This window comes from Papilio machaon, chromosome 25 (genome assembly GCF_912999745.1).
Source record: "Papilio machaon chromosome 25, ilPapMach1.1, whole genome shotgun sequence".
NCBI lineage: Eukaryota > Metazoa > Arthropoda > Insecta > Lepidoptera > Papilionidae > Papilio > Papilio machaon.
In genome coordinates, this window is record NC_060010.1 from 89,392 (window position 1) to 117,337 (window position 27,946).

Here is a 27,946-nt window from a genome sequence, read left to right on the forward strand (position 1 = left end):
CTATACCATCTGCATGCCTTTACTAATGGACTCGACGTGCTCTTTAGCCTTCATGCGCAGCGCAGCGATGCTGGATGAGCGGGGGTCAGGTGCGGCGGGCGCGAGCGCGGGGGGCGCAGGCGGGGCGGGGGGTGTCAGGTAGCTCGGGTAACCTGACGGCGGGTGGCTGAGGAAACCTGCAATAAGAAAAAAATAATAATTAACTAAATGATTCTATGACTGTCAATGGCAATTCTGATGTTAAATATGAAGGCAGGTGAGCAATAAAATTTATAGTATTTTCGGGTTGGAACATTTTGATAAAAAATTGTCATGCAACGTTACCGTATAGGCCATATTACGGTCGTAGTTAAATAACGTAATAGGAGGCAACGGCTTCTTGAACGTGGATACTATGTCCTTATATACATTGAGGAGGTAGAGTAGAGAGGAGGTAGGTACCTGGCAGCGCAGAGAGCAGCGGCGGCGCGAGCCAGGGGTCGACGGGCAGGCCCAGGCCGAGGCGCGGCACAGGCGCACCGTACTCCGCCAGCCCCAGCCGAGCTGCCTCCATCTTCTCCTGCCGCCGCCACTTCGCACGGCGATTCTGGAACCACACCTGCAACAAAGACAGAATAACCTTAGACCTCACTTGTTACTTGTACCATTATAAAATTAAAAGGTAAATTGAAGGCGTAGCTAATAGACGGAATCGTCTTTTCATCGTTATGTCGAGTCAATTCATTACGTTTAGCGTAGTTCCGTGCGCGCCGCCGGTACATAATAACCGTCACGAACCAGCAAATTGTCAAACAACAGTCAACTTAACAGATTAACGAAGTGAGCGCGCTCGTGCGGGGCGGCCGAGCAGTAATTGATGCCGCGCCATTTATTAGAGCATCAAACTTCACGAGAGGGGCGGGCGCCGGCTGCAGGGGGGAGGGAGCCCCGAAAGCCTCGCCGCAGACGATAAATCAAGGAGAACACGTCACTAAACGGTTTGTGAGGCCAAACGTAACGAAACAAAACTAACTTAGAATACTGCGAAGCATGAAACGCGAGCTCGATCACATAAATGTACCATCACTGTGTCATACACCCCACTAAAGGGCTGTCGGAGCGATTTAAACTTTAAGCTATTGTCGATCAGTTTAATTTGGCTCGAACTTCGGTGATGTATGTTTTGAATGTAGTGTCAAATTGTAGTGTGAAATGATATATTCGTGGGGTGCGCGGAGCCGCGGCGTTCGCGTGATCGTTTCGATTTGGCGCAGGCAAGGAGACGAGGCGACGCGACGCGAGACATGCGAGCGATCGCTTCGCTAGTAAACGTATTAAATGGCTCTTGGCATCAGAAAGCGATAACGCGTTGGAAACGAACAACAGTTCCGTGTGATCAATGTCAGACGTTTGCCGCACGAAGCACCCTGACAGTTCATATACTCTATTATCAATATTTGATGGAAAATCTATTCGGTAATTGTTCCACACTCTAAAATGTTGAAATTTTAGCCGAGGAAGAGTTGAACCTGTATGTTACCATCGTGAACCCTTCAACATCCTTAATTTCCAGTCTCTTGTAAGAGATATACTGATAACGGTCACTAAGTCGGAAGAATGCGACAGTCGCCATGGCTTTTTGAATTGATTTTAACTCTAAAAATACTTTTACTGGAAACGAGACGCTTGTTAACATAATGAAATTAACAAAATCATTAAAATTACACGATCGTGTTTTGTGCAGTTTAGTTTAGTGTCGTGCAAGTGGGGTGAAGTCGTGTGGTGTCGGCCCGTACCGGACACTGCGCGGCCCTCTCACTTCACGCGCGTTTCATACAATAAGACTCACACACAATCACATACTTTCATAAAAAAAATATTGAATAGATTGAGAATTGTTTTGAGTTATGTCAAAAATGACCCGGATACATGTTTCCATATGAAACATGTATGATGTAGAATTCATTTTATATAAGAATAAATTCGTGTAAAAAGCTCAGTAGTACAGTTTCTTTTATCTTTGTTTTTTTTTGATTGCCTAAGTTTTTGTGAACATTTTTTTTGACAATGTTGTCAACGAATTCTTTCCATTAAATTTGAAGTAAGGCGCGTCAGGCAATTTTAAAATACAAACTAACAATTTACTCAGAACGTATTTGAAAAGCAATCAGATTTAATTACGTGATATAATCAGTTAGTTCAGCAAAGTAACTGTACATTTAAAAGCTAAATCAACTTATCGCACTAAAGATTAAAACGACAAGAAAATAAATAAAAAAGTTATGCCGAACTCGCCGGAATCTTGATAATCCGACCCAATTAGAGTTCGTTAAAATGCTAGTGCGGCGCTAGTGTCGCGCTCGCCGGACACGGTACAAATTTAAATCACTTCGGAAATCTAATTATAGAAGGCAAACATGAACGTTTTGGTTATTAATAAAATAAAAATTTGATCGTAGTGGTAGCGGGCGGCGGCGGCGGCGGGCGGCGGGCTCGTGTTTGGGGCTAATAAGTGACACTTTGACACGCCATGGTTGACCGCTAGTGTTGTCAAAACTATAGAAACAATAAAATCTAATTTAATTATTTTTTGTTTTCAAAAGAAGAGATATTTTACTGCTACTTGGATATATATTTTTGTATTAGTAGATTTTTGTTAATTTACTATGATTTCTTGTTACTATTCCAGATAAGCTTGGAAAAGGCTTGTGTTAAGATAAGGTTCACGACAATATTCTAATGGCGGAATTCGCGACCGATCGATCGATAGTCCGTAGATACGCTAAACGTTATTGGCTATTGTATTTATAAAAATAGTATTTTTTTAATATAAGGTATAGGGGCAAAACAGATTCACTAGAAAGTAAAATAAAATATCATGATATCGATATTTCGACATTACCCCAGCCCTAGTCTTTCCTCTAACCCGCCCCCGCTGCCCTGGGTAATAAAAATTAACCGCAATCGCTCGGCAGTTGTTTGTTTGGCGTTACTTACACTTTCCTTACATTACACGGCGGCGGCGGCGCAGCCGTGTAATGTGAAATAGGACTTTCACCACAAAACTATGTTTACATTTTAGGGTTACCACAGCGGAAAAAAGTGAAATATAGATGCAGGCTGTTTTAAAGGATCTTACTTACTAGGTACTACTTATATCGTTATTATAAAGTTGTATTGTCAATATGTCGATAACGTACAAACCAAACTTAGGCCTAGAAATGACAGGAGATATGACAAGACGGCTAACTAGTAAATTGTACATACTTATACAAACAAATACAACAACAATAACAAAAAGAACTAAATCGACAACTAACAAATGTAATTTCACCGCTAGATTGGATAAAACGTGACAATAAAACACAATGAAGTCCGCCGGCCGCGGCAACTTTCGCGTTCATCTCACCGCGCCGCTAACAACCGCTCCCGACTCACATATGACAGATGTCAGATTTGCGCGACACGCCGACACGCGCGCCCCTATTGGCCCATTCGAATAACATTCGATTGTGTCACCCCGAGACAGCCTCGGATTGGTCGTAATTCAATTATTCAGACTCTTTTAACGTTAATCGAGTGACAAATTGACTTTTTGGCGGCATGTGTGTTATTATTTTGTGTTATAGAATTACATTGTTATTGTTTATCTTTTGTTACGACAATGTAATGGGTTTTTTAATTCATTTATAGAACCTTTAGACTTGTTTTACTGCACATAAGTGCAGTTACTTTCTTTTTACATTTTAGCTGCTAAATTAACTTACATTAGGTAGAGTCATTCCATAAAACTGTTCCCCAAATTAACACTTTAGCCAACTTCAAACAATAACATGAGCAAGTCGCGTGGCCTTGCCGCATTAATGAGTCCCACGAGACCCCGCAGTGGAGGCTATCGCCTACAATCCGCAAACATAACTTAAATGTGCTTAAATATTACGAGCAATTATCAAGCGTTTAAAAGTTAACATTGAGTTGTAAATATTTCCACAAAAAAAAAAATACTTGTCCTCTCGTAACATTTCAAATTAGTATCCATTAAGGTAACTCTAGTATTAATGATGATTTAGATGACACAAGAAATGGATAATTATATTTTGAAAGCTTAGCATGTTAAAAGTTATTGTAATTTTAAAAACTTTTTCACATCGGATAGCTTAAAGGCACTTATCCAAGTAGGACAGATTCAAACTTATACATATACTAAGATATTATATGTTTGTCAACTTGGCTTCAGTGTCAACAATCCTAGGATTATTAAATCGGATGTGGAAGCACCTCGCGACTGGGTGGGGGCACTGCTCGCGAGGAGTGGGAGCACCGCGCGAGAAGTGGGGGCACTGCACCTACAGCGGGGGATGCCAATGACACTTCCGCTGGTAATGAGATAGCGAATGTTTGCTCGACGAAATCCGGGATGACGTAAGGATTCCCCTAGTGCGGTAACTATGTACTAGTGTCAAGTAATCTACAGAAAACAGTAACTGTTTCAGGATGTAGAAGATTAGATAAATTAAGATAATGGTTCAGAAGGCAACATTGTTTCAGCAATGATCCTGTTGCTAAATGAAATATCCATACACTAGTGGACATGGAGCATTGGTCTTCTTAGTATTTGCTTAAGTGGTACTACATTACTAACTTGCACTTACTAAGTAAGATTTAGCAATAATACAAAGATAATTTCAGTATAATAAACAAGCTGGTAGGCTTCATTGTACGTACTCGTAGAATCAAATCAAATATATTATGTTGCTTTATGATAAAGTAAAAAAACAAACGCCAATCGTACATGACAGCGGTCGTGTTGCTGTGACAAGAGCACCGCCAATACACGTCAACTCCGACCGACCGGGGGCAATCGATAGCGTCCGCGGACAAAACGAAGACAGCTTGGAATTGCAGTCGCACCACCACCCTGTAAAAGTAGCCGCAAACTGGACAGTTTTGTGAAAGCTTTACTGCGTAGTCAGGCTAATGTTGTCAATAATACGCGTTATGTGTATTCTCTTTCTTTGAAGGTAATTGGAAATTAAATTGATTTGATCCATTTAAACCAACATTATCTGCATGTAACAATTTCATTAATAAAACAAATGACTACATTAGGATTGTATTTTTGATCTTATCTACTAATTATACAGAACAATCTTATCCTAAAACACTTGAAGGAACTTCCCGTGATATGTAACGCTGTGCCGAAATTACGTTCTGAAACTACAGATGTCCTCTTCCCCTACACTTCCCCTTCCGGGCTCTCCCAGTCTCCCTTCCCCTCCCCCGCTGCGGGCGCAACATTATTGCGTCTCCTTGTTTTTCCTGTTTCCCCATTTTTTGGTAGGTAATTGTGCGGGCGCTGACAAGGCTTATTGAAAGGGTAATTGAAGTGAGTTCTTTTGTGAAAACGCGTCGTTTGTTTGACGTTCATTTGTTATTGTAACAGTACCACTATTAAAGGAAGTACAAGTCAAGTTAGCGTCCCAAATTACGATATAAAAATTTTGAATGAAAGCAGCGATTGTTCTACAGAAAAAACCTACGGCAAGGAAAGATACTTAAATAAGGATTTAAGTAACTTGTAGTGCCAATAGCGAATCGATTGTTGTCGTGAAATCGTTGCATAAACTTCTAGTTTGAAGATAATCTGCTTATATAACTAATAATTTAAAAATCAAAACCATATTTTTATCACTACTTAAAAAAGACAGACTGTATTTCTATGATCTATGACCTATATCCTATAAAAAATTACATACGCACGAAAAACTCTCGTGAATCACTCGGCTGAGAACAGCCTATTTACAAAAATAACTCCAACAAAATAAGTGACTTTCGGTTTGAAGACTGAAGACTCAAGACGTGAAACGTGAGGGTCGGCGCGGCGGTGAGGCCAGGCGAGGCAGTCTCAGCGGCTGCCGTCAGAGACACGCCATCATTATGCGAGCCGCGCCCTCCCCTACACCCCAAACACACAAACGTTATTAATTTCATCTTCCTATACCACAAACCAAATGCAACTGTATGTTCTACAGCATATAGTACAATTTCGTTTACAATCACGAAGGTGGTTGAGACGTTTTAGTTGATGCAAGGTTAGTTATTGGCTAACTTTTGGTCCACACTGCATCTAAGATGGCGAGGCATCTGTCGTCTTCTGACGCATATTTTTATGTATATCGTCGTCTCGCTCTGTTTCTTGCGCAACAGAAAGAAGCTGAGTTTGTTTGTATCGTGGAGAGGGACAGGTGGGGAGAGGGAGGGAGTCCGGGGGAGGAGGTGATTGCGTTTGGAAGGTAAATAAAGAGGTATCGGAGGTTCGAGAACGATCGATCTCACAGCCGGCGATGTTCGCGCGTCAAACTTAGCGGATTGGTTATTGTATCTTCTTTTGTTTTTTTTTTTAAATCATTGAATGTTTTAGGAATAAATATCAAATGTTAGAACAGTTCCTCAATAAAATGCTGAAATTGCAACGAATTTATGATATATGCGTGCATATTGCTCTTAAGAAATCCGAACAATGTTTGGAAGAAAATTTTTCTTTCTTTAAAATAGCTGTCACTCGCGAAACCGTCTGCTCGGAATTTAAAATAACTCAATTCATAGCTAATTATATTATTTCAGCCTATTTTCTACATTCATACCAAATTACACCGATATCCGTTGATCCGTTCTGGTGATATTTTTTAACAAACATCCATCATACATTGTGTAAGATAAAAAGTAATGGTAACATATCGAATTAAGTGTTGATGAGGTTAGTTATTTGATTTTTTTAATTTTCTATATTCCTAGATTTATTCTTTCTTGTTTGTCTAATTCATTTATTCATAAATACTTTGTAAATTTTAATCAAATTCCTAACCTAAAGCAAACCTAAAACAAATACAATTTATTTTAAATATCAATTGGGCTTTTAAGCCCAATTGATATTTAATATCAAACTAACAAATCTTAAATTGAAATACCAAAATTTAATAAAGACTTGAATTACACACGTGAACACAAGTTGTATCCGACTAATATTTAATATCTCTTATCTCAAGGGAATGAGGATCACAATCGCTTCTCCCCGAATGAGAACCCGCACCGCTCTCCGTACGGCAAAAGGCCGAGCATCAAACGCGATCCCAAAAACATCAATCATTCAAACTGAGTTAATCCACTACTAAATTAACTCTCGACAAACAACTTGTACCTCACCCTTAACCCACAACACAACAAACAATAATCGACTCTCTGCTAAAGCAATAAAGTTGAATTCAGTAAATAGCAGTAAATTGCCATACAATGTTTACATAAATGATTATGAACTTTAGTGCGACGCAATAAGATTTCATTTTCTCTTTGTACAATGTTTCCTCCTTGATTTTATTGTATCTTCACGTCGTTTAGCGGAGAATCAGAGCCAATCGTTGTAAGTAGAAAATATAGTGTTTCTAAAAGCAACTTTATTGCATTGGACATTAGAATGTAAATACAATGCAGCAATCCAATTTACCCCGAGGCCTCGGTACAATTTTATTCCATTCATTAGTGGGACATTAGGGCTCTATTAAGCGAGGGTAAATGATCTCTTTTAAGCGTTTCTTCTCAAAGTGCTCAATATTTATTTAAGTACATTTATAGATTAATCATTTACTACATGGACTCTATTTTTAGCCGACTTCAAAAAGAAGGAGGTTATATTAATATTAACTTAATGCGAAAGTTTGAATGCAAAAAATTGTAACAGAAATATTTTGCATGCATTTTATAGGTTCACGAAATTTAAAAACAATTGCAAATAATTAAGCCATGTTTTAGATCATGAAGTCACAGAAAAGAGAGGGAGAGAGTTAGTCAATAGATGGCGGTATGCGTGGAATGAATGGGAAACAATTTCCAGTGTAAAATAATGTTGTTGACAAGATCATTTAGGGTATATTAATATTGCAGGAGGGTGAGGCTGAGTGTTTGCATTCGAGGGCAATATCTTTGTGCACGCGCGTGTCAACAGAGGGCGCTGTGCAACCGGCGCAAGTGACGCAAGACTTTATAACTAAATAAAATATAGTTGATACTAAATGTTGTTGATTATCTTGTTATTGATATGACTAATTAAACTGCTAGATAAATCATAGTTACAGCAGAGCAGACAGGTACTTAATGCTTCACAGATATTTTGGATTTGGCTAAATAAGTCCAAACCCAACGTGCCCTCATATCGTGGGAACAATCTTACTTCTTACTAATATTAAAAATGCGAATGTTTAGACGGATGGATGTATGGACATTGTACATAGGCTACTTTTTAAGTTTTTTTGATTGCGTGCGGACGGAGTCCTTATATGTCCTTACGGAGAATATGTTGTAGTCAAATATCGCTACAGAAACTGCCTTTTCGTCTGACATTAGTTTAATTTTTTAACATCTGTCATACTTTTAACAACGCATTGTGTGATTATTTCAGATATTAAATAAAATATTCAAAAATAATTTTCCCTTCATTCAAATTTCAACGCAAGACCAATTCGTTAGTCATCACACAGAAGGAATCAGTGAAAGTTAAATGTGTAAAGTTGCTAGTTCAACACGGGCGTGTTGTGGTGCGCGTGGGGCACGTGTGGGGCACGTGTGGGACACGTGTAGAGCACGTGGGGGGCACGTGCTGGCCACTAATTAGCGGCGCGGGGGCACTGGTTTGCGTCAATGTATCGGGTTACTTGTTTGTGGGCGGGCGCTGCGCGTGTTTGTGACGAGGCTAATCAACCAGATTTCACTTCTCAAATTTGGTATGGAAAATTCTCTCAGTATCACAAGGGGCTGTTCAAAGGCGGATTGCAAGGGTGGTTATTAATATGATTACGAAGCGACTAACTTGACTGACTAAATTCTAAGTAACTCAACTTGTCTAATAAGCCATGTACAGTTGGGTAGGTAAAATTGTTGCTTTCTCGCATTTATAGTGTATAAATAGCGTAAGGCAAGGCAAGATATGGAATGGCGGCAACAAAGCCCGGCTTACACAAGCGGACAAATCACTTGCCGCTAATTGCTTTAGTGCGCTGACACCCCACACCCCGCACCCTGCACCCGTGGCCACGGAACTGTGGAGACAGCTTATCTACTTAAAGAAATAGATAATCTTGATTAGACACGTGTTTTGGTCCTCACATAGACATTAGATAACATAGTAATACTACGTGTATACATAGGAGTTTCAAAAATTTAAGCAAAACTAATTACGCTCCTTGTTATTGATTATTGCCACGTTATTAACTAATGCAACCAGAACACATAAGGTACCTAAATCTTCAAAGTTTGATTAGTAATCAAAGTCCAAGTGTAAAATATCACTCATTTATAACTTAGTCGACCTTGAAAAGTGAACTAAATTTTGTAACTTAATGACCAAAAGGCGTTCGCGTTCCTAAAGCAGTCCGCCTCCATACTTGGCGACACCTCAGCCAGTTCGAGATCGTTAATTAAATTTGGCTGCGACGCCAGACTTTGCTAAAACGTTCATTTACTATTTGTCAGCTCCAATTTTACAACACAAAACGTACTAACTACTCCACACGGGAAAAACTGATGTCAACCTTATTCCCGTAAGTTAAGGTTCATATTAAAATCGCATTATTTTATTACAAACACGGAACTTACATTTAATTTGTTAAAAAAATCTAACGTAATTAGTAACAGTAATGTTAGAACAAACATGAAAGTGGGATAATATTTGACGACAATTACAAGCTAAAATAAACTTTACCACTCTAAGAATAAGGTTTTTAATTAAATAAACGGTTACAAACTCTTGAATCGAGAATTAACGTTGTCAATTAATAATGCAAATTAAACTTTATCACCACGGTTTAACGCTCAAAATGCCTTTTAACTGTAGAGTAAATAGATTTAATTAAGTTCCTAAGACAGGACCTTATTAAGATTTATAAAGTGAGGCAAGCGCAGTAATGATCAATTATGTAATTAGCAAAATTTTGCTCAGAGTCTCGCAGGCAACGCTCGCCCATTGCTGTGGCAAGCTAATTAATTAGCAGGTGTTTATTATTTTTAAAGTTTTCTATTTGTCTTCACATATTAATAAAATTGTAGCATCTGTAACATAGAGAAGAAAGCATACTTCGTACCCATGTAAAAACTATTCTGTCTGTATGTCTGTCCACAAGACCGCGTTTGTTCCAGCGAATCTCCGGAACGGATAGATCGATTTTGACGGGTCTTTAACAGGTAGTAGGTAGCTGATGAAGTCGCGGGCGAAGTCTATCATACTAATTTTATAAATGCGAATGTTTAGATGGATGGATAGATTAATGTTTGTTTGCAGGTATCTCTGGAACGACTGAATGGATTTTGATAAAATTTGACACAGATGTAGACGGAGTCGCGGGCAAAAGCTAGTTTAATAATAACATTATTCTGTAGATATAAAGAAGGATTAGAAGTGTTCTATCAAAATAATAACACGAATTGTTTTCAATCGATTTATCTGAAAAGCTGGCCACTTAGCAAAAACACGAACCTGTTATTGTTTGAACTTTGATTAACTTATCGTGGGTTTCTGAGACAAAAATCCTTGGATAAAACATGTTGTTATCGCTGTTTTCTCATAGAAAGTGACAGATAGTATGGACTTTTACTTGGGTAGGTAGGTGAATACACTACATATTTAGGTTCAAAATCAAGCAACAAAACGTAACTAATCCAACAATTTCTTTTTAAATTCACGGAAAATGTGAAATAAATGAAATATGTTTTTGTGATTGTTTACAAAGTATTGCAACAATCTTTTGTGAAGGTCAATTGAATGGCATTTGTTTCTGATACTGCAGCGGCGATGTACCGGCGTCTTGTTATAGTTAGCACAAAGACATTAGTACTGCCGAGTATAATGTTACAAACAACAAAAACGTCCGCTTTCAATGAGCCGACCTAATCTCCGACATATCGAGAACTTTATATTTCCAGCTTGCAAAGAAATCCTGCGGCTCAATGACAGTCTCCCATAACAAAATGAAACGACAAATTAACACAAACCGATATTAAGTCTTTATCAACAAGTTTTAGAGTCTATATTACAGTGGCTGTGTATCAAGATATATTGGTGGTTTAGATTTTCAGTGGATGCCGAATTGAATACGTTCGTATTTGGGATTTGGATTGTGTTGCGATGGAGAGGACGCGGACACAGAGCGTGCTCACTCAATATGAACCTAATGAGGCAGTTTACAAACTATTTGATTTAAACACTTTCGTTTAACATTGTATCCAATTGTTTGTGATTAATAAAATAATGTTAGGTTAAGGTTTAATTTTCATATTTGTCTGTAGTTGATCGACGGATAATACGGTATTTTTGTATATCTAAGTGGGTTTTTACGTATATAAAATTCCATTGCAACCTCTGTAGTGTAAACGCCTGAATGTTTGGTGTAATTCTAGTTATTATTAAATAATGTCTTATAACTTATTATGTACTTGTATTTTGGTACCTATCTTTAAATGAGAATCTCCATCGAGATATAACAGGATAAGAAAAGAGATCGCAAATAGGCCATATTATAAAGTTGGCAAAAGAAACGGAAATATCGTGTTTAATTCTCGTAGGGGGGGGGAGGAGGGGGGAGGGAGTAATGCACACCGACATGATACACGCGGGGCCCGGCTGTGCCCACAATGACGATTCCTTTGCGCTTTGTGCAATCAACTAGCTAAGCCTGACCCACGATATACAGACGCCGAGACCAGGGCGGCGCTGCCGGGGGACCAAGTTATACTGGTCGTCATTTCATACCAGTAATTCAATTACCCTTATATTTCGTTGTTTCCTGTATTTTTAAAGGGTTTTTTTAACACAGGAAGGAGCCGTCAAATTTTAATGAAATTATTCGCCAACAAAGAGTTATGATTAGGTTCGTATTCCATTAAACCTTTAACTATTGATTAGGCGTATTGTAGTCGACTGTATGAGATTTAATACCTTATATTAATCTGCCTGTTCTATATTATTATGATGTCTATTTTAAAATTACGTTAAAAATATATTTAAGTCTTCGTCAATTAAGTTATCCGTGTCGGAACTCGTTTATATTTACGTGTCTCGTTTACATTACGTGTCGTAGCAAATCAAGGATCGTAGATGTTACCAATTCAATACATTTCCCAGCTATCATAACACCCTCTAAGTACAAATTTCCCTCATAAACAAACATCACCCCGCGTCGCATCGCCACTCGGGCCCTCGCGAGGCAGGGGAGGGGAGGTACAGAGGAGTGTCAGACTCCAACACAATTTCCCTCTGTACCAGAGGGCGCGCACGCGGTCTCTCTCACGCGTCTTACTCTCTCGTGATGTCATTTGCGGGCACGAATAAAGAAATAACAATATCCTGGAATGGGATTTTTTTGCGAGGGAACAATGACGGCTATCGCATTAATATCGACAAGAAGAAATTGTACACAATTTGCGAACAACCGGATAATATTGAAAAATAATTTCTTAAAGCGGTCTATTCTTATAGAGTCGTCTACCTAAATCAATTTTTTTTTCTTATAGGTATTGAAATCATTTATTAAAAACTTCAGACTTTTCATTATTTAGAAAATGATTACATTCAGGTCTACATAACTTTAAGCATCGTGGTATACAAGGCAATACTTGAAGTTCACGTCGGCCTTTTGATGATTCATTTAACTAAGAAAAAGGTTTTAGTGTTTACAACACTACTAGCTGTCGCCCGCGACATCGTCAACGCGGAATATAAAAAAAACTTAATTAGTAGCATATGTGTTCTTCTAGACTAAGTTCTAAATCTACGAGTATGTCAAATTTCATCGAGATCTGTGTAGCCGATACCTAGATCTAGTTCAGAAGATACCTTCTAACAAATATTCACATTTATAATATTATCGTAAGAAGTAAGATTATAGAATAGATAACATTATTATAAAATAAAATTATTTATAGTAGGTATATGTAGGTGTATGCAAACGGACGACGGCGGCGGCGCGGGCGACGCGGCCAGCTTAACTCACTTACATGAGTTTGCGAGCACCACGACACTATCGCGGCCATAAAGCTTATAGAAGTGCTTGTTAATATTTACAGTCTTTATATAGTGAATATAAAACTCATAGATATGAGCAATATAGTATGCGAATCGTCTAACGTTAACAGCTTTTACATAACATTTACTTTCTTTACGTTTCTCAGGTGTTGAATAGCGTTTTGTGTTTGCCTTCATTTATTCCTAGTTCTCTATGTAGGTTTTGAAAGTGTGAAAATTTCTGAAATATACAAAAAGTGAAATCGGTTTCAGTGAAACTTGTATAAATTTAAAATCAGTACAGATTGAGATTTCCCTAACAATTAAAAGCTGTCATCCGTGACTTTAAACTTAATTAGTAGCCTATGTGTTATTCTAAGTACTACATCTATGCAAAATTTCAGCGAGATCTATACAACAGTACTGGAGATACATTCTAACAAACATCCATTCATCCATACATACATCCAAACATACGCATGTAAAATATTTGTAAGATTATTTTCACAACGAAACTGCATTTATTTCTGCTCAACAAAAATCTAAAGTGACATCTATTTAAGGTTGCTCTTTGGGATGTGACATGAGTTTATAATAGTAATTAAATGGTCAGTAAGTGGATAGCTGACGACAGGTTACACTAGACTGGCGACAGGCTACAGTCTACAAGCGACAGGCTACAGGCGACAGGCTACAGATGACAGATTACAGGCGACAGGGGGCGCTATTCGTTTACGTTGTGCTCTCGGCAATTAGCTCGTTAGTCGATGAGCACGTCACCTAATTACAGCGATAAACCTCCGCGCTGGTAAATTACAACGTACAGTAAGTTACCCATGTGCTATAAGCAAGTCTGTACATACCATAGCATGTTTATTAATGTAGGAGGAGCAAAGTGAATCAACAATATAGATTAATCGCTTAACCAGCTCTCGTTTTTTCAGGTTTGACTGTACCTTTATGATAACACTTACACAAATGGGAAACAATTAAATTCAGTACCTATAAAGTTACACTTATAAATAACTCTATTACTGATTAGTCTAAGATCTATAGTTGCTGTAAAAAGAGAAACTGAACAATGTAGTTAGTACTAGTCGAGTAACAATGAAAACACGTTGAACTCTGTTCCTTATGAAGTCAGACAAAACATCGGTAATGACTAAAGTAATTTGCTCTATTGTTTTTGCTCTGTCGGGATACAGTTCATTTTGTACTCTACTGTACAAAGTAATGGAATAATCTGAAGATATTTTCAACGTAAATATACGACCTATGTATAAAAAAATTGTAGTTATAGCCTCGAAGTGCACTTCGTGGCTATCGTAATACAATAGGCACTTTTCTACACATTTTACGATAAGCCTCAAGTGAAATATATCAATCATATGCTCTGCCTACCCTATACATAGCTAAATAAATGACGCGATATCAAATAAAGGTTCAATAGAAAAACAAAGCCCATATAAATTCGTTTCGGTGAAATAAACGCAGCACCTACATCTTACGAAATAAATTCAACTCTATTTATATGACATTGGAGTATAAATTGAAATGCGGTGTATTAAGGGTGTTTAACGCTAGGAGGTACAAAAGCGTTTATTAGCGCATTTGTCGCCGTGAGGAGTGAATGAGGGGTGAGGAGTTTACATGTTTTATTTGTTTTGGTAATAACGTGTTTTATTACCTAAATATATAGCGTCGCAAATTTATTACATGCTCTTCACTAAAAGAACACATAATGTTGAACTTACTCATAAATGCGAAAGGTTAGATGGATGTATGTTTGTTAAAATGTATTTGCAGAACGTCTCAACGATCTTTATGAAATTTGTCAGTAGTAAAACATAATCTGGAAGAACACGGGTAGGTACTTATTAAGTTTCTCTTTAATGCCGCGCGAACAGAGTCGCGGGCGACCGATAGTTTGCAATAAAATCAATACATGTCACGTTTCATAGTGATATATAATTTTTAATTTAAGTAAAGTACATAATTTGTTCTTTTTAAATGTAGATAACATTTATATCATTATTTTAATTTGATATTTGGGTGTATTTTGTTATTTGCACACAACTTAATAACATGTAGTAAATAAGAAATAGTTTTCTGTTATAAAATACAAACAGTTAAATCGCCCCCGTCGCTTGTGACAGCCCTAGCAATATTGTTACATTGATTAACATCTAATTCACATTGAATTTGTATTGTAGCGGCTGTAGCGAGCCTGGTCCCAGTCGTTCAAGTGATTTCTTTCACCGGGACACGCATCAACAAACAACCAAACAACTTGTAACTATCAACTAAACTATTCGCTAATGTCGCACGGATCAATTAATAACGGTCAATTGTAACCAATTTAAAATGAGCTAACAGCCCAAACGTTTATTCCTCTATTGGGGTTCAGTAGATCTGGACGATTGTACAATGGGCTTGAAAATGTGTTTATGTGACTGATTTTGTAAAGAGGCTCTAATGTGTAGTGAATTGTAACTGAGATCAGATAAGATGCTTTTAAAGATATAATTGATGTTCTCGGAGCGTGTTGTGCGGCATTGTACTGAGTAGTAATTGCTTTGTAAACGTACGGGCCGTTTAAATAAGCCCCCATATGCGATTCAAGTACGTGTTACTTATACGAGCTTATTAATGCTTTTGTGTACGCAGTTTTTTGAACAACTGTAATTTAATGTGCAAATAATAACTTACCTACATTAAAAGTAATTAGCAAACTAAAGCCGCTTTTGTATTCTCAAGATTCAGCATCGCCACATCGAATACCTTACAACGTATCACAGTTTGTGACAAAATGTCGTGTGTAGTTTTGTCAGTGGTATAGCGTGGTGGGAGGCTATGTCTGTAGGCTGCAGGCTGTAGCGCGGCCGGACGCGGTAATTGCCGCCAATTGCCGCCACCCAACCTGCGACACTAGCGCCGCCGCGACCCGGATTGATACTAATTGACTGGCCCACTCTAACTCGTCTCCAAATTACACTCACTGCATGCGAACTAGTTAACTTACTGCATATGAACACATTTCTAACTCTTTAACGACAAACGACTAAATTAAGACGTATAGAATTTCATTTTATTATGACATATGACATATGAAAACATGATGACCAATATTTTTCTAATATTATAAATGCGAATGTTTAGATGTTTGTGGAAAGGTATCTCCGGAACCGCTCAACGGATCTGGATAAAATTGGGCATGGTTATAGAACATAGTCTGGAAGTACACATAAGCTACTATGTAATTAAATTTTGTTTTTAAATCCCGCCGATGAAGTCACATGTGAATGCTACTATAATAAATAAGCCTGGACATAAAACCGCAAATAAGAGTTAAATTAGTTTTGGACTATTAGGTAGAAATAATCACACAAATTAAGGCCGTAATTTTTTGTTGTTGGATATAACACATTATTACAAGAGAGGGCAGAGAGCAGAGGGCAGGAGGTTGCTAAAGGGTTAGTAATGGACCCGTCCGTCAAGTTGGGGAGGAACATTAGCAGCTAATTAGTGCGGTGAGTTGCCTTTCTCCAGACGAATGGGAACTGGATATTGTAGCGCTTTACTAAACGAACTCTATTTCAAATGTAAAAATAACTGTGAGTAGACGAGAGATTTCCTAGCATTATTTCATTAGCTTTTGTATCCTAAGTAGGTACCGAATTCAGAATTTAAATTATTATAACTACATTTTTGGTAGAAAATAAATCGCATGTGAAAGAACAAGAATTTGAAAAGTTGCTGAACAGTTTTAAAGCTATGCCATTAGTATAAATTATTAATAAGTAATAATTTTAACTTTCGAATATCATCAAAATTAGCTTTAATTAAAACTTATTTGCTCAATGATTTTTGTTACATATCGTGTATTCAATTATTATCTTGGCGGCTTTAACATTCTCCGCAGCTGTTTAAACTATTATATTCGCTTTAACCTTTAATAATCCTTTTAGATGACGCACTCGCACAGTTATCCCTCCACCTTGCTCCGCGACCGCTAAGTATTAATTAAAGGATCAGTTGAGTCTGTGCGGAAGTGGCCGGCGGCGGCGCGGGGTGGTGCGGGGAGGTGCGGGGAGGTGCGGGGAGGTGCGGGGAGACGGCAGTGACGAATTTTCCCATAGATGATAAACGTACCCTTTATTAACTAAAGCAAGAGATTACCAGAATACCGCACTGTTTAACAAATAACTCCAACATTGAATTATGTAACGCACTCAATTACTTCCTTATATCTAGTGTAAATAAAAACTATATTTCCTTGCTCGGGTTCTTTTTTATTGCGGCAAAAGAAAGCAATTAGGGGCCATTCAATTTGACTTGACCCCTGCGAAAGTGTCGTCGCTCCCCTGACAGGCTCTCGTTGTAGGTGCGGGGAGGGGATGCAGGGGTTTTTATAAACTGGTCGTTTTGGAATACGCTTGACATATGTTAGGCTAGCAAAGCCAAAGGGACTCGAGTGGCATAAGCCCCTTCGGTTCATTATTGGCCCTTCGTCCCTTCCCGAGGGCCCTTCGCTCAATGTTTGCGAAGACTTTTCATTTCACTTAATAGAGTTTCGTTTAGTTCATTTTCGATGTTTAGCAGAAGTTCGTTGTAGAATGGCGTTGGGCGCTATTATTAACACTTTGATGCCAATTAAGTGACTGCTCTCGAATGTACAATGCGTTACGTTTTGTGCGCTATTTACAAACAGCTTTGCGATGGGTTTTTGTGACATCTGTTTGAAGATTTCTAATGTTTGATTGATACACCTTTCAGTTAATACTTTGGTAACTTGGAAGAGCGAGTTTTAAATACGGTCAATGTGTTTTTGAAACTTAAAACCTGTTAATTTTTGTAACGAAATATTCGAAAACGATAGTTTTATCTGAAGAAGGAAAATTGTAGTATAAAGTGATACTTCTTGTAACTTATGTTATCAGAGCTACTTAAGTTTAGGTTACCTAAGTTAAGATTTCTAATGAAACCTCACAAAATGATAGTTTCTGTCGACGGACAATAATAGACAAAAATGATATCACATAATATGCTGAGCTACCTAAGTCGGGGGGAAACATGTGTGATATAGTCTCTCACCTGCACCCTGACCTCTGGCAGGTTGACCTTCATGGCGAGTTCTTCGCGCGAGTACACGTCGGGGTAATGGCTCTTCTCGAAGGCGCGCTCCAGCTCGTGCAGCTGGTACGTGGTGAAGGTGGTGCGGTTGCGGCGATGCTTCTTCTTGTCCCCGCCGCCGCCACCGGCCCCTGCCCCGCGGACTCCGCACGCCTCCTCGTCACTGGCCGGCGGCGACTTGTCCGGCGTGCGCTGCCCGAACCCATCGTTGCTGTTGCACGAACCTTCACCTGATGAAGAAAAAACCTTCTATGAAGTGTCACTAACTTTGAAGAAATTGTCACTTAGAACTAAACTTTCCAAAACTATACTAAAAGATACGGAATAAACACGAATACTAACGAATTGCTAACGACTTAAAAGCTTTTTAGCACTTGAATTACATCATCACTAATACAAATTATCATTTCTAGACAGTGTAGTGTAAACCATCCATTGGCTAATTAGCTCTTCATCTACTTACAAATGAAGGTTCTGACTTCAAAATTCTATAAAACACATAACTTTGTCCCTTATGCCACTTTGCACAGCTACGTCATGGGGCTGCGGATGCTCTATGCTATCTGTTATCGCTATGATGATGGTATCTATGTAGTGGGGGGGGGGGGAGGAAGGCGGTAAATCAAACAACAATGTTTATTTTGAAACGTACGCCCCACTTTAATGCAATTATATTCAAATCAACAAAATGTAAGGCTTCCTACACACTGAGCGTGACCATTACAGCAGTCTAGGGATGTCCTTAGGCGAAATTTACTTCAGTAAAATGTTCACCTTACTTTTAAAGTATTAATTTCCTCATATGGTCGTAACAAGCGTTGCCAGGCGTCCGGATAAAGCCGGACATAGGTAGGCTTTTTGATTGCGTGTCCAGCCAAAATAAACGGTTTTCCGGCTTTTGTTAGGCTTTTTAAATTTCCCATGAGAGTGTACCTATTAATGCTGAGACAAAATCCTAAATAATATAGGGTGTCTTTTCCTTTCCAACCTGTCCGGGTTCCTGACCTTTTTACCCAAATGTCCGGCCAAACTGGCCGGTCTGTCCGGCTACTAGGTTTGGCGACCTGGCAACCCTAGTCGTAACAATATAATTATTTGTTAAAGTGATTATGTTCGTTTTTATCTGGCATTTGCTTTGTTTCCTACTGAGATTGTTTTTACAAAGCTGACACATTTCATAACTTTAATGTTGAGGCAACCTTACATAATCCTTTAGCAATAAATAACCCCGTAGCGTAGTCCAGTGCCGGACTCGCGCTGCTCCGGAACATTATTAACATAGCGCTAAACGCTCGCCTCAAAACCGATGTATTGTTTAATTACAACTCAAGTCATATAAATTACTTGCAAAATACATGTCTTGTAAAATAATAAATGGTAACATTCACAGAAGTAAAATACTGCTATTACACTTAGATACTGAACTGTTCATGATTTAGTGTCGTATAATAACTGAACATTGACTTTAGTTGTTAAAAAGAAAGTTTTTAGGCCAAGAATTAAGTGTATCAATGAAATTAATATAAATGTATACAAATATTGACTTAACTAAGCACAATGTAACGTCACTAAATTAAAGCTTACGTAATTACATTAAATATTACATAAACTGGGAACGTTCTCCGATTGACATTTAAATGCGGCGCCTAACGATATCGTGAGCTCTCGTTGCGAGATATTTACAAATGAGTACAAAACAAGATTTATATTTAAAAAACTAAACTGTCCGTCTGTCACTTTGACAACGATTAAGAAATGTACAAGTGACAAAATATCCGCGTCGCTCCTGTCACAGATTGAAAGATCAAAAGTCAAAACAGAGCTGCTACCGTACCGCCGTCCCGCTCGCTCGTAACCAAACTTTTGAAGTGGGAGAGAGACAGCGCGATCGCATTAAGATGCGAGTGGAGATTACTAGCGACACAAAACAAATAAGAAGTAGGAACGCATTAAGATGTTTTACACTTTATCGTGATATGATCGGCGTCTCTCTTTTTGTAATAATTATCGATAATCTGGCAACACACGGCATTATCGAACATAATGGCCCCATCTTTTTTCACTGGCAACCCTAATCACATGTCAGATTTGCGGCGCATTAATGATTTTTTAAAAAGCTCTTTATTAAATATGTTTTTTTGTTTATACTCGGTATTAATTGGTATTGATTGAGGCGGGCACGTTTTTGCCCGACTTATCGGCGTAGCGGGCGGACATTTTAATGAGTTAATCGATATTATGTTAATCGTAATTTCATTTTGGCGAACTGTTGCTCTGTTAATTGGAGCCGCGAAACGTTCATTTAGCAATTTGTGCCGCGACAGATTCTCATTTATTTTTCACATTTCATTAAAATAATTGTGCTTTTACAAATTTGTTTAATTACATTATCCGTGTACATAAATATAATTTATACGAAATTAAATTTGTATTACTTAAATTTAAAAATTAACAATAAAATTATATTTGTGGTGTTTTTAATCAGTTCAATTAAAAGTTTATCAATATTTAGATGGCTCCTACGTATGTATATGGGCCAATGTGCAAAATGACAACTTTTCAGGGGAGGCTCTTAAAGTTTCAACCATGTAGGAAAATGGTCCGCATAGACCCTTTTACTTCAGCAAAAAAATAACATTTACACCTGTAAACTAAGAGGTAGCTTTTGATACAAAAAAGTAAAAATCATCAATTTGTTACTTTACACGTTATACATAGGACCCATCGATTGGTTAAAACGACAGCAATGATTGATATTTTGATACAAAGAAAAATAATACATCAATTTATCTCAGTAATAAAATAATAGTTACGAATACGAAAACGTTCACAACACAAACTTATTGAAGTACCAATTAAACATACGAATGCTGTTCTGATAATAATTGACTTGATGGCAATCATTGTTGGCAATGGCGAGGCGGGCTGGCGGGGAATTATCCGGCAATGAGAGTTGGTCAGCGCGGTCTAGGCGCGGGCGGGGGGGGGGGGTCGGGGGACGCGGGGGTGGCGGGGTAATCGAATGCTGTCCTAATGCCGATTGTGAATCGATTCGCGACCACAGAATCGAGTTCCAATAATCGAGTTCAGTAATGAAGCTTTCGATTATTTGGCCGCAGAACGATGTGATGCGATGATTGATGTTATCTCTCTATTAGTACACGATGTTACATCTACAAATGATGTATTTTGTGAATGTTTTATGTGTCAAAGTGATAAAAGTAAAATTATTCTCAAATAATACGTTTCGATGCTGGACTTCGTAATAAAAAGAATATAGGTACTTTAGATAAAGAATTCGGTAACATTTTTAAATTAAAAATTTGGTACATAATTTATTTTAGGTTAAGGCACATGAATTATAACGAGTTACAACCTTGATATCCGGCAATCAAGGCAAGTATTATGATCACTCGGCTGTCGCGAGCATTTTAATAACAATCTCACAAAATCGTTTAATAAGCGCCTGCACTTTGTTTGTGGACTTTTTATCCTATTTTTTGGCCTGATTTATTTATTGTTTTCATTACTTTGTTATTTTTTTACAATAACATTATTCACTGTATGAACAAATTTACTAATTTTAAAAAATAAGGCAAATAAATATAGGTACTAATATTATTTTGTGGCCGAAAGCTACTAACATAAAAGACATGTTTGTCATAAAATAGAATTTTTCAAAGTCACTTTTTTAAAGATAGTGACAGGTTTGACGACGTGTTTTATGTTTTATGGTAAATAACATTGGTTTCGATTTATTTTGTAACTAAAATGTAAAGTCAGAATAACACTTTATTTTTTCCCAGTAAAAAGTTAAAATGTAAACTAATTAATGTTGCTATAAAAGAAATGTATAATACAAATTGGCGAAATGAAATTTGGTAAGTTTTAATAAAAGTGACCAAACCGGGAGCTGGTTAGTTTCGGAATGCGGCCGCGAGGCGTCGCCGTCGGCGCAAAAACTAAGATTCGTTGCTTATTAGCCCTCGATTATTTTAATGCTTTCTCGAAAAGGCGGAAACTGGCATAAAAACTTTTACTAATTATTATACAGAGTGAGTTTGAATAAGTAGGGTGACCATAAGCAAGCAGTATGTTTTATAACTCGCTGTTCATTTTACGGAGAAGAGTAAATCAGTTTATTAATAGACTAGAAAATGTTATGACGTATTTGTTACAATCAATAATTTATGTATATTTTTTTAAAATAGCTAAAATTTTGCAATGGCGGCAACTAAAATATATTTTCGTTTTATAAAAGACATAAACACTGTATTTCTTTCATTTATCGCTTATAATTTATACTACTTTGTTTCAGACGACAGTTGGCTTGTTAACATAATAAGACTGATTTATGTTAGGTATTAAAAAAAGTAAATAAAATCAGGAATACCTTGTAAAGTGTAGTAAATTATGGTCGCTAGAGCGCGACACTGTAGCAATTAGCGAGTCTGTTGTTTGCAAAAAACAACACAAAAAAGCAGTTTATGGAAACGAAAGATAATTTAAACTCGTACAAATAACACCAAGCACATTCAGAGGTCAATCTCCAAAAGTTCGGTTTGAAAAGGTTTTTAAATAATTTAATAAAATTTTAATAAATTTCCATGTATCCATATTTGTAAGATTGTAAACTGAGTGTTTACGAATTTTAAGAGGTCAACAAAACACGTCCTTACGGAAAGCAAATACAGTTATTTTTATGGGATACTAAAATTTAAAGTATTGTTAGTGTGGCATGTTATGAGGAGGGAAGAATCGCATGTGGTAAAGAGAACGTTAAGTAGGTATGAGTGTGGAGGAGTACACCGGTAGAGGTTACTACTGTTTTTGGTAGCATAGTCTTTGTCCCGGTGCGTTCCCTTAGAGATCCCGGGACTCTCATAGGTTGCACTTGAGGATAGCCACCGAGGGTGGTATAGTCTACTTTGCAAAACGAAAATCGTCACGAAATCACCTCTGTGTGTCTGTTATTAAATATTAAATTAAGCCAGACTTGAACGATGACCTTACACAATATATTTTTGCGTTTAAATATACAACCTTTCAAAATCCCTATCTATGTTCAAAGGTATAAGTTGGCAACAAAAGTACGTACTTAAAAAATACGTGTAGACAAATTACCACTACCAAATGTGGTGATAACTACTTGGCTAAAACATTTGCAATAAACACAGAATGCCCTTTCAATGTTGAGCAATTCAGTTTTTATAACTTTGCGTTTACGTAACAAAACCCTCCCCATGGCCCTAACTTGAAGCGTACAGATTGTAAGTGCAGATAACATGATTAACTTAATTAATAATTTCACACAAATTACAGTCGAGTGCAAACGACCTCGCCTCACTTCACTACACTTTCGTGTTCGACTTTTATGTTTATTTTTGTCGTTAATTGGACGAAAAATTAAATACATACTTTGGTTAAACATTTCGTAACATTGTTGAACTTTTTATAATTGCTTCAGTTATATGAAATTACCAAATGGAAGTTTTTTTGTTCCTTGTACTAATTTATGCACACTGTAGCAATTGTAAATCAGCTTTATTTATTTAAATACAGTCTAACCTCCTACAGTCCAATCTCCTCATCCTCTACTGTACGCGAAAGTCATTGTCCGGTTCCGACGGACATAAGTGAAAACCTCGGGATAGAAAAAAAACTTTACTTTATAAGGTGGAAAAATATCGTCCCTTGGGGTCTAGTATACCCAAGTATGACTGTAGTAGTACTCATATATTTGATGATTCATATCAATTCATTTTTGTGAAGTATTAAAATACGAATTCTAGTAAAAGTCAAATTAGTAAATATTTAAAAAACTCTTTGTGGGTATATTATTGTCCTTTTTATGATTAAAAAAAATCTAAAATTGAAGATATTGTTTATAGTAGTTTGCTGATGCGATAGCGGACGTAGAGGCCGACTATGATTCAACCAAAGCTTATGATAGAGTCGTTTGCGGTTGTTTAGATAATTAATACACTTAGGGTACGGAAATGTTACAGTAAATACGATAAATAAATAATTATTAACTATTTTCTATAATTCTTAATAATTATCTCGTGATTTGGTAAATGTGAATATTAAATTTAAATTCATCACTTTTTGACGTTTTCATTATTAATTCACTATTCTCGCTGGTTACAGTAGTAATGAAAAAACATTTTTTCATACATTTACCTATTGACAAGTATGTTTCCACTCGCCATTTTTATAATGATCACATTTTTATATAAATAGAAAATATAAAAGTAGAGAACACAGACATTTTCGTTTGTTAATTTGTTGTTGATTTTATTTAAAATGTTCCAAATCTAGTTTTTAGATTTAATATAATGTTCTGATAAAAAATAATTATTATTTAATAAATTATAACAAAAAACAAATATTACAACAGATAGGTTACTTTTAGAACATTATAAATTAAATCGAAAAACTTGGTTCGGTTAACTTTGGAACATTTTAATTTTATTATACACATTTATTGATACTAAGGTTAAATTATTAGTAGGTAATCACCGGTAATGTGATTTTTTTTTTCTTTTACCTCGACTTTTCGTAATCTTACTAATAACTGTTATAAATGCAAATGTTTAGATGGATGGATGTTTGTTTAAAAGTATCTCCGGAGCGGCTGAACAGATCTTAATGAAATTTGGCAAATTTAGATCATTGTCTGGAAGAACACATGGGGTGTTCATTGAGTTTTTTTTTAATTCTTACGGAGTCGCGGTCAAAAGCTACTTATAAAACTGTTAATAATTTTAAATTAGTCATATTTTCCGAAATATAAAGACTTTTTTAACTTCCAACATATTTTTTATTTAAGATAAGTAGTTAATCAGAATACAAGATATTGTATATATGTAGAAGATATAGATATATTGTAGGTCACTGCTCATTACCAAAGTAGGATTATCGCAGACTGGAACATCAATTATAAACATACATACAACGCGTTTGAGCGTTACAAACATTTTCAAATTCACAACATTAAAGCGCAATGGAAAGTTGTATTAGTAAAATGCTCAATAACTAATTTATGTTATCCTGTGCCACTATGAATCAACACTTAACATTTAGTATATTAAAATTAAAAGCAACAAATAAAACAATAAACAAATTACGTGTAATTTCAACAGAGCAATGATCTATAGATCATTTGGATCCATTTATCCGATAGTGAGCATCCGGTTGTGTAAGGCACTTTATTGTCGATAACTGAATACGGCGGCCATTTTGTTTTTACAACGCGCACGATTGTTTTATGAAAGTTCTCTTTTTATTTTATAGCTTTTGTTTTATTTCAAATCATAAAAGTAAATGTATTTGTTAGGCCTAAATTTAATTTAGTAGTAATGTTTGTTATACACGAATTGATAAAATACGTTTATCATTTTTACTGTCAAATATTTTCCTGCAACGATAACTTTTGATCTCTTTACTATGTACAATTTGTTCTTATTAATCCTTTAATCAGCCAGTACCTACGCGATAAATTTTACTAATATTATAAATGCGAATTTTTAGATGGATGGATGTTTGTTTGAAGGTATCTCAGGAACGACTCGGAACGAATCTTAATGAAATTTGGTACAGATGTAGAACATAGTCTAGAAGAACGCTACTTATTAAGTTTTTACTAATTCCGCGCGGACGGATTCCGCAGCTAGTAGTAGAAAAATCTTTTTAAACCTTAAAATTGTCTCTGTTAAAAAGGTCTATATTATTACACACCCTAAATACGGCTACTTATTACGCTTTTTTAATTTAGCGCCGACGGGGTCGAAGGCGATAGCTAGTTATATATAAATTACTTCAAAAACCGTTAAAATGTTTGTAGAAAATTTTTAACAGTAGGTATTCTAGCATGACGTCAAATCAAGTTTGTTCCATAGAATTGCAAAAGTAAGAAAGCTATTGCTTAACACTTTTCAATTGCTTATTTAGTTAAATTTGTTAAAAGTTCCAGTCTTTCTTATTTCTTTCCTTTTATACTGTGACGGTTGAAGTAAATAAAAATATCATAACCAACTCCTCTCCGTGTTACAAGTCAATAAAAAACTAAATCAAATCGCACATTGTAATATTATACGAGTAGTTGATTCTAAGATAACCAATTACAAAACTTTGCCACAAGTTACTTTTTAAATAAACCAAACTATTAATATTATTTTATTACCTGCGTAGTATTAACTAATTTCAGATTAATGCCAAGATAAATTAGTCATAAAGGTAACTTAACTATAATTTAATTAATAATGCATGATTGAAATGATTTGGTTAAAACAGAACAGCTCAGTGGTTTTAAGTCGGTGGTTCGATTCTGTAACATTTAACCAGTACAAAAATATTTAGTATGTTTAATTACTATAACGACTATCGATCATACAATAATTATCTCATAAAGTAATCAAATAAATTATAAAATTATTTAAAACTACATTTTACATAGCATAATGTAAAAATTATTTACAAAATAACCGTTACAAATAGCCCGTTTGAGGAGCGTAGACAAGAGCTTGCGTAGCACCCGCGGAGCGCGTAGCCGGCGGGCGGCGCTCTACGGGCACGCCTACCTACGCCAATCATTACATATGCAAAACTGCAATTACTTCTATATTATTTCTAATAAAAACAACAAGAACACTAAGAGATCTTGTAAATGTGAGTTCTGTATTTGCCGGTAACAACATTTTTATTGTATGTTTACATCCGTAGTTTTTAAATATAAAGCATTTAAAACAGTATAAAAATTATAAACTCGTTTTTGTTAATCTAGTAATCAATTGAAACATATGTAAAGTATAAGAATTAAAAAAAATGTTATGTGATGTCAGGTACCTACTGGTAACTACTGGTTATAACGTCATGACTCTATTGACGTTTATTTTACTATTTCAACTTTTTCAACTCTCATTTCACTTGTGTTAATGCTACCGTTATTAGAACAAAATTAAGGAAATTTTGTTTCGAGACCGAAAACTTCCTTTAAAAGAGTTAGAAAAAAGTGACAGGAGGGTTTTCTTCATATTAAATAATAAGATTTGTACAAGCGTATGTTTTAGGCCCTTTAGAACTTTAGTCGTCTCTAAGTTAGAGTAGGCCTAGGGACCGGGCAACAGGCACTTACCAGCACTCTCGTTGTGTCCGGGTGAGACGGGCAGGTCATCATCGCGGCGAGGGGCGGCGGGGGGCGCGCTGAGACCCAGGATGGCGTCGATGGTGTGGCGCGGGCCCTGGCCGCCCGCAGCGGTCAACCCCAGTCGCGACTTCACCGCGTCCAAGCTGTGGCTCAGCTGCATCTGTTGCGCGTGAAAGAACATGCCCATGCGCAGCGTCTCCAAGCTCTGGTGCTGCTGCAGCGACAGCGACTGCTCTGTTACGTTGATTGAGGACGCCGAATGAGGCGAGCTCATGTGAGAGCGCGGGCTGTTAGTGTCGGAGCGTTCCTCGAGGAACCGGTCGTCGGAGGCGTCCATCTCTGACGACGGCGCGGCACTGACTGGCAGCGGCGGCGCGGCCGGGGCGGGGGCAGCCGGGGGCGGGGCCGCTCGGGGTGAAATTGCCCATTGAAAGTGCGAAATTTGGGGTCGCGTTGTGATTTTGTTTGCGAGGAGCGTCATATTATTAGCATTTTCCCCTCCGCGGCTCCTTTCTCGGCTCTCAATAGTTTTTTTCCGGATGTGATTGGGCCGATTGTGCCGCGTCGCCTCGCCTCGCTCGCTAACTTGTTGGTCTAACTATTTAATTTTTATCAAACCGTTAAAGTTCGGGATTGAGTTT

General features: G+C 37.1%; 1 protein-coding gene across 1 annotated transcript; it reads right to left on the minus strand.

The window, feature by feature from the left end:
• On the minus strand, positions 1-27,642 carry LOC106710392 (retinal homeobox protein Rx1). Its single transcript, XM_045684296.1, has 4 exons — positions 27,294-27,642; positions 18,119-18,387; positions 442-598; positions 1-176 (listed from the first exon to the last, which is right to left on the minus strand). Exons 1-4 carry the CDS (start codon positions 27,640-27,642, stop codon positions 1-3), a joined length of 951 nt encoding a protein of 316 aa, XP_045540252.1.
• Between the last annotated feature and the right edge of the window lie 304 nt (positions 27,643-27,946).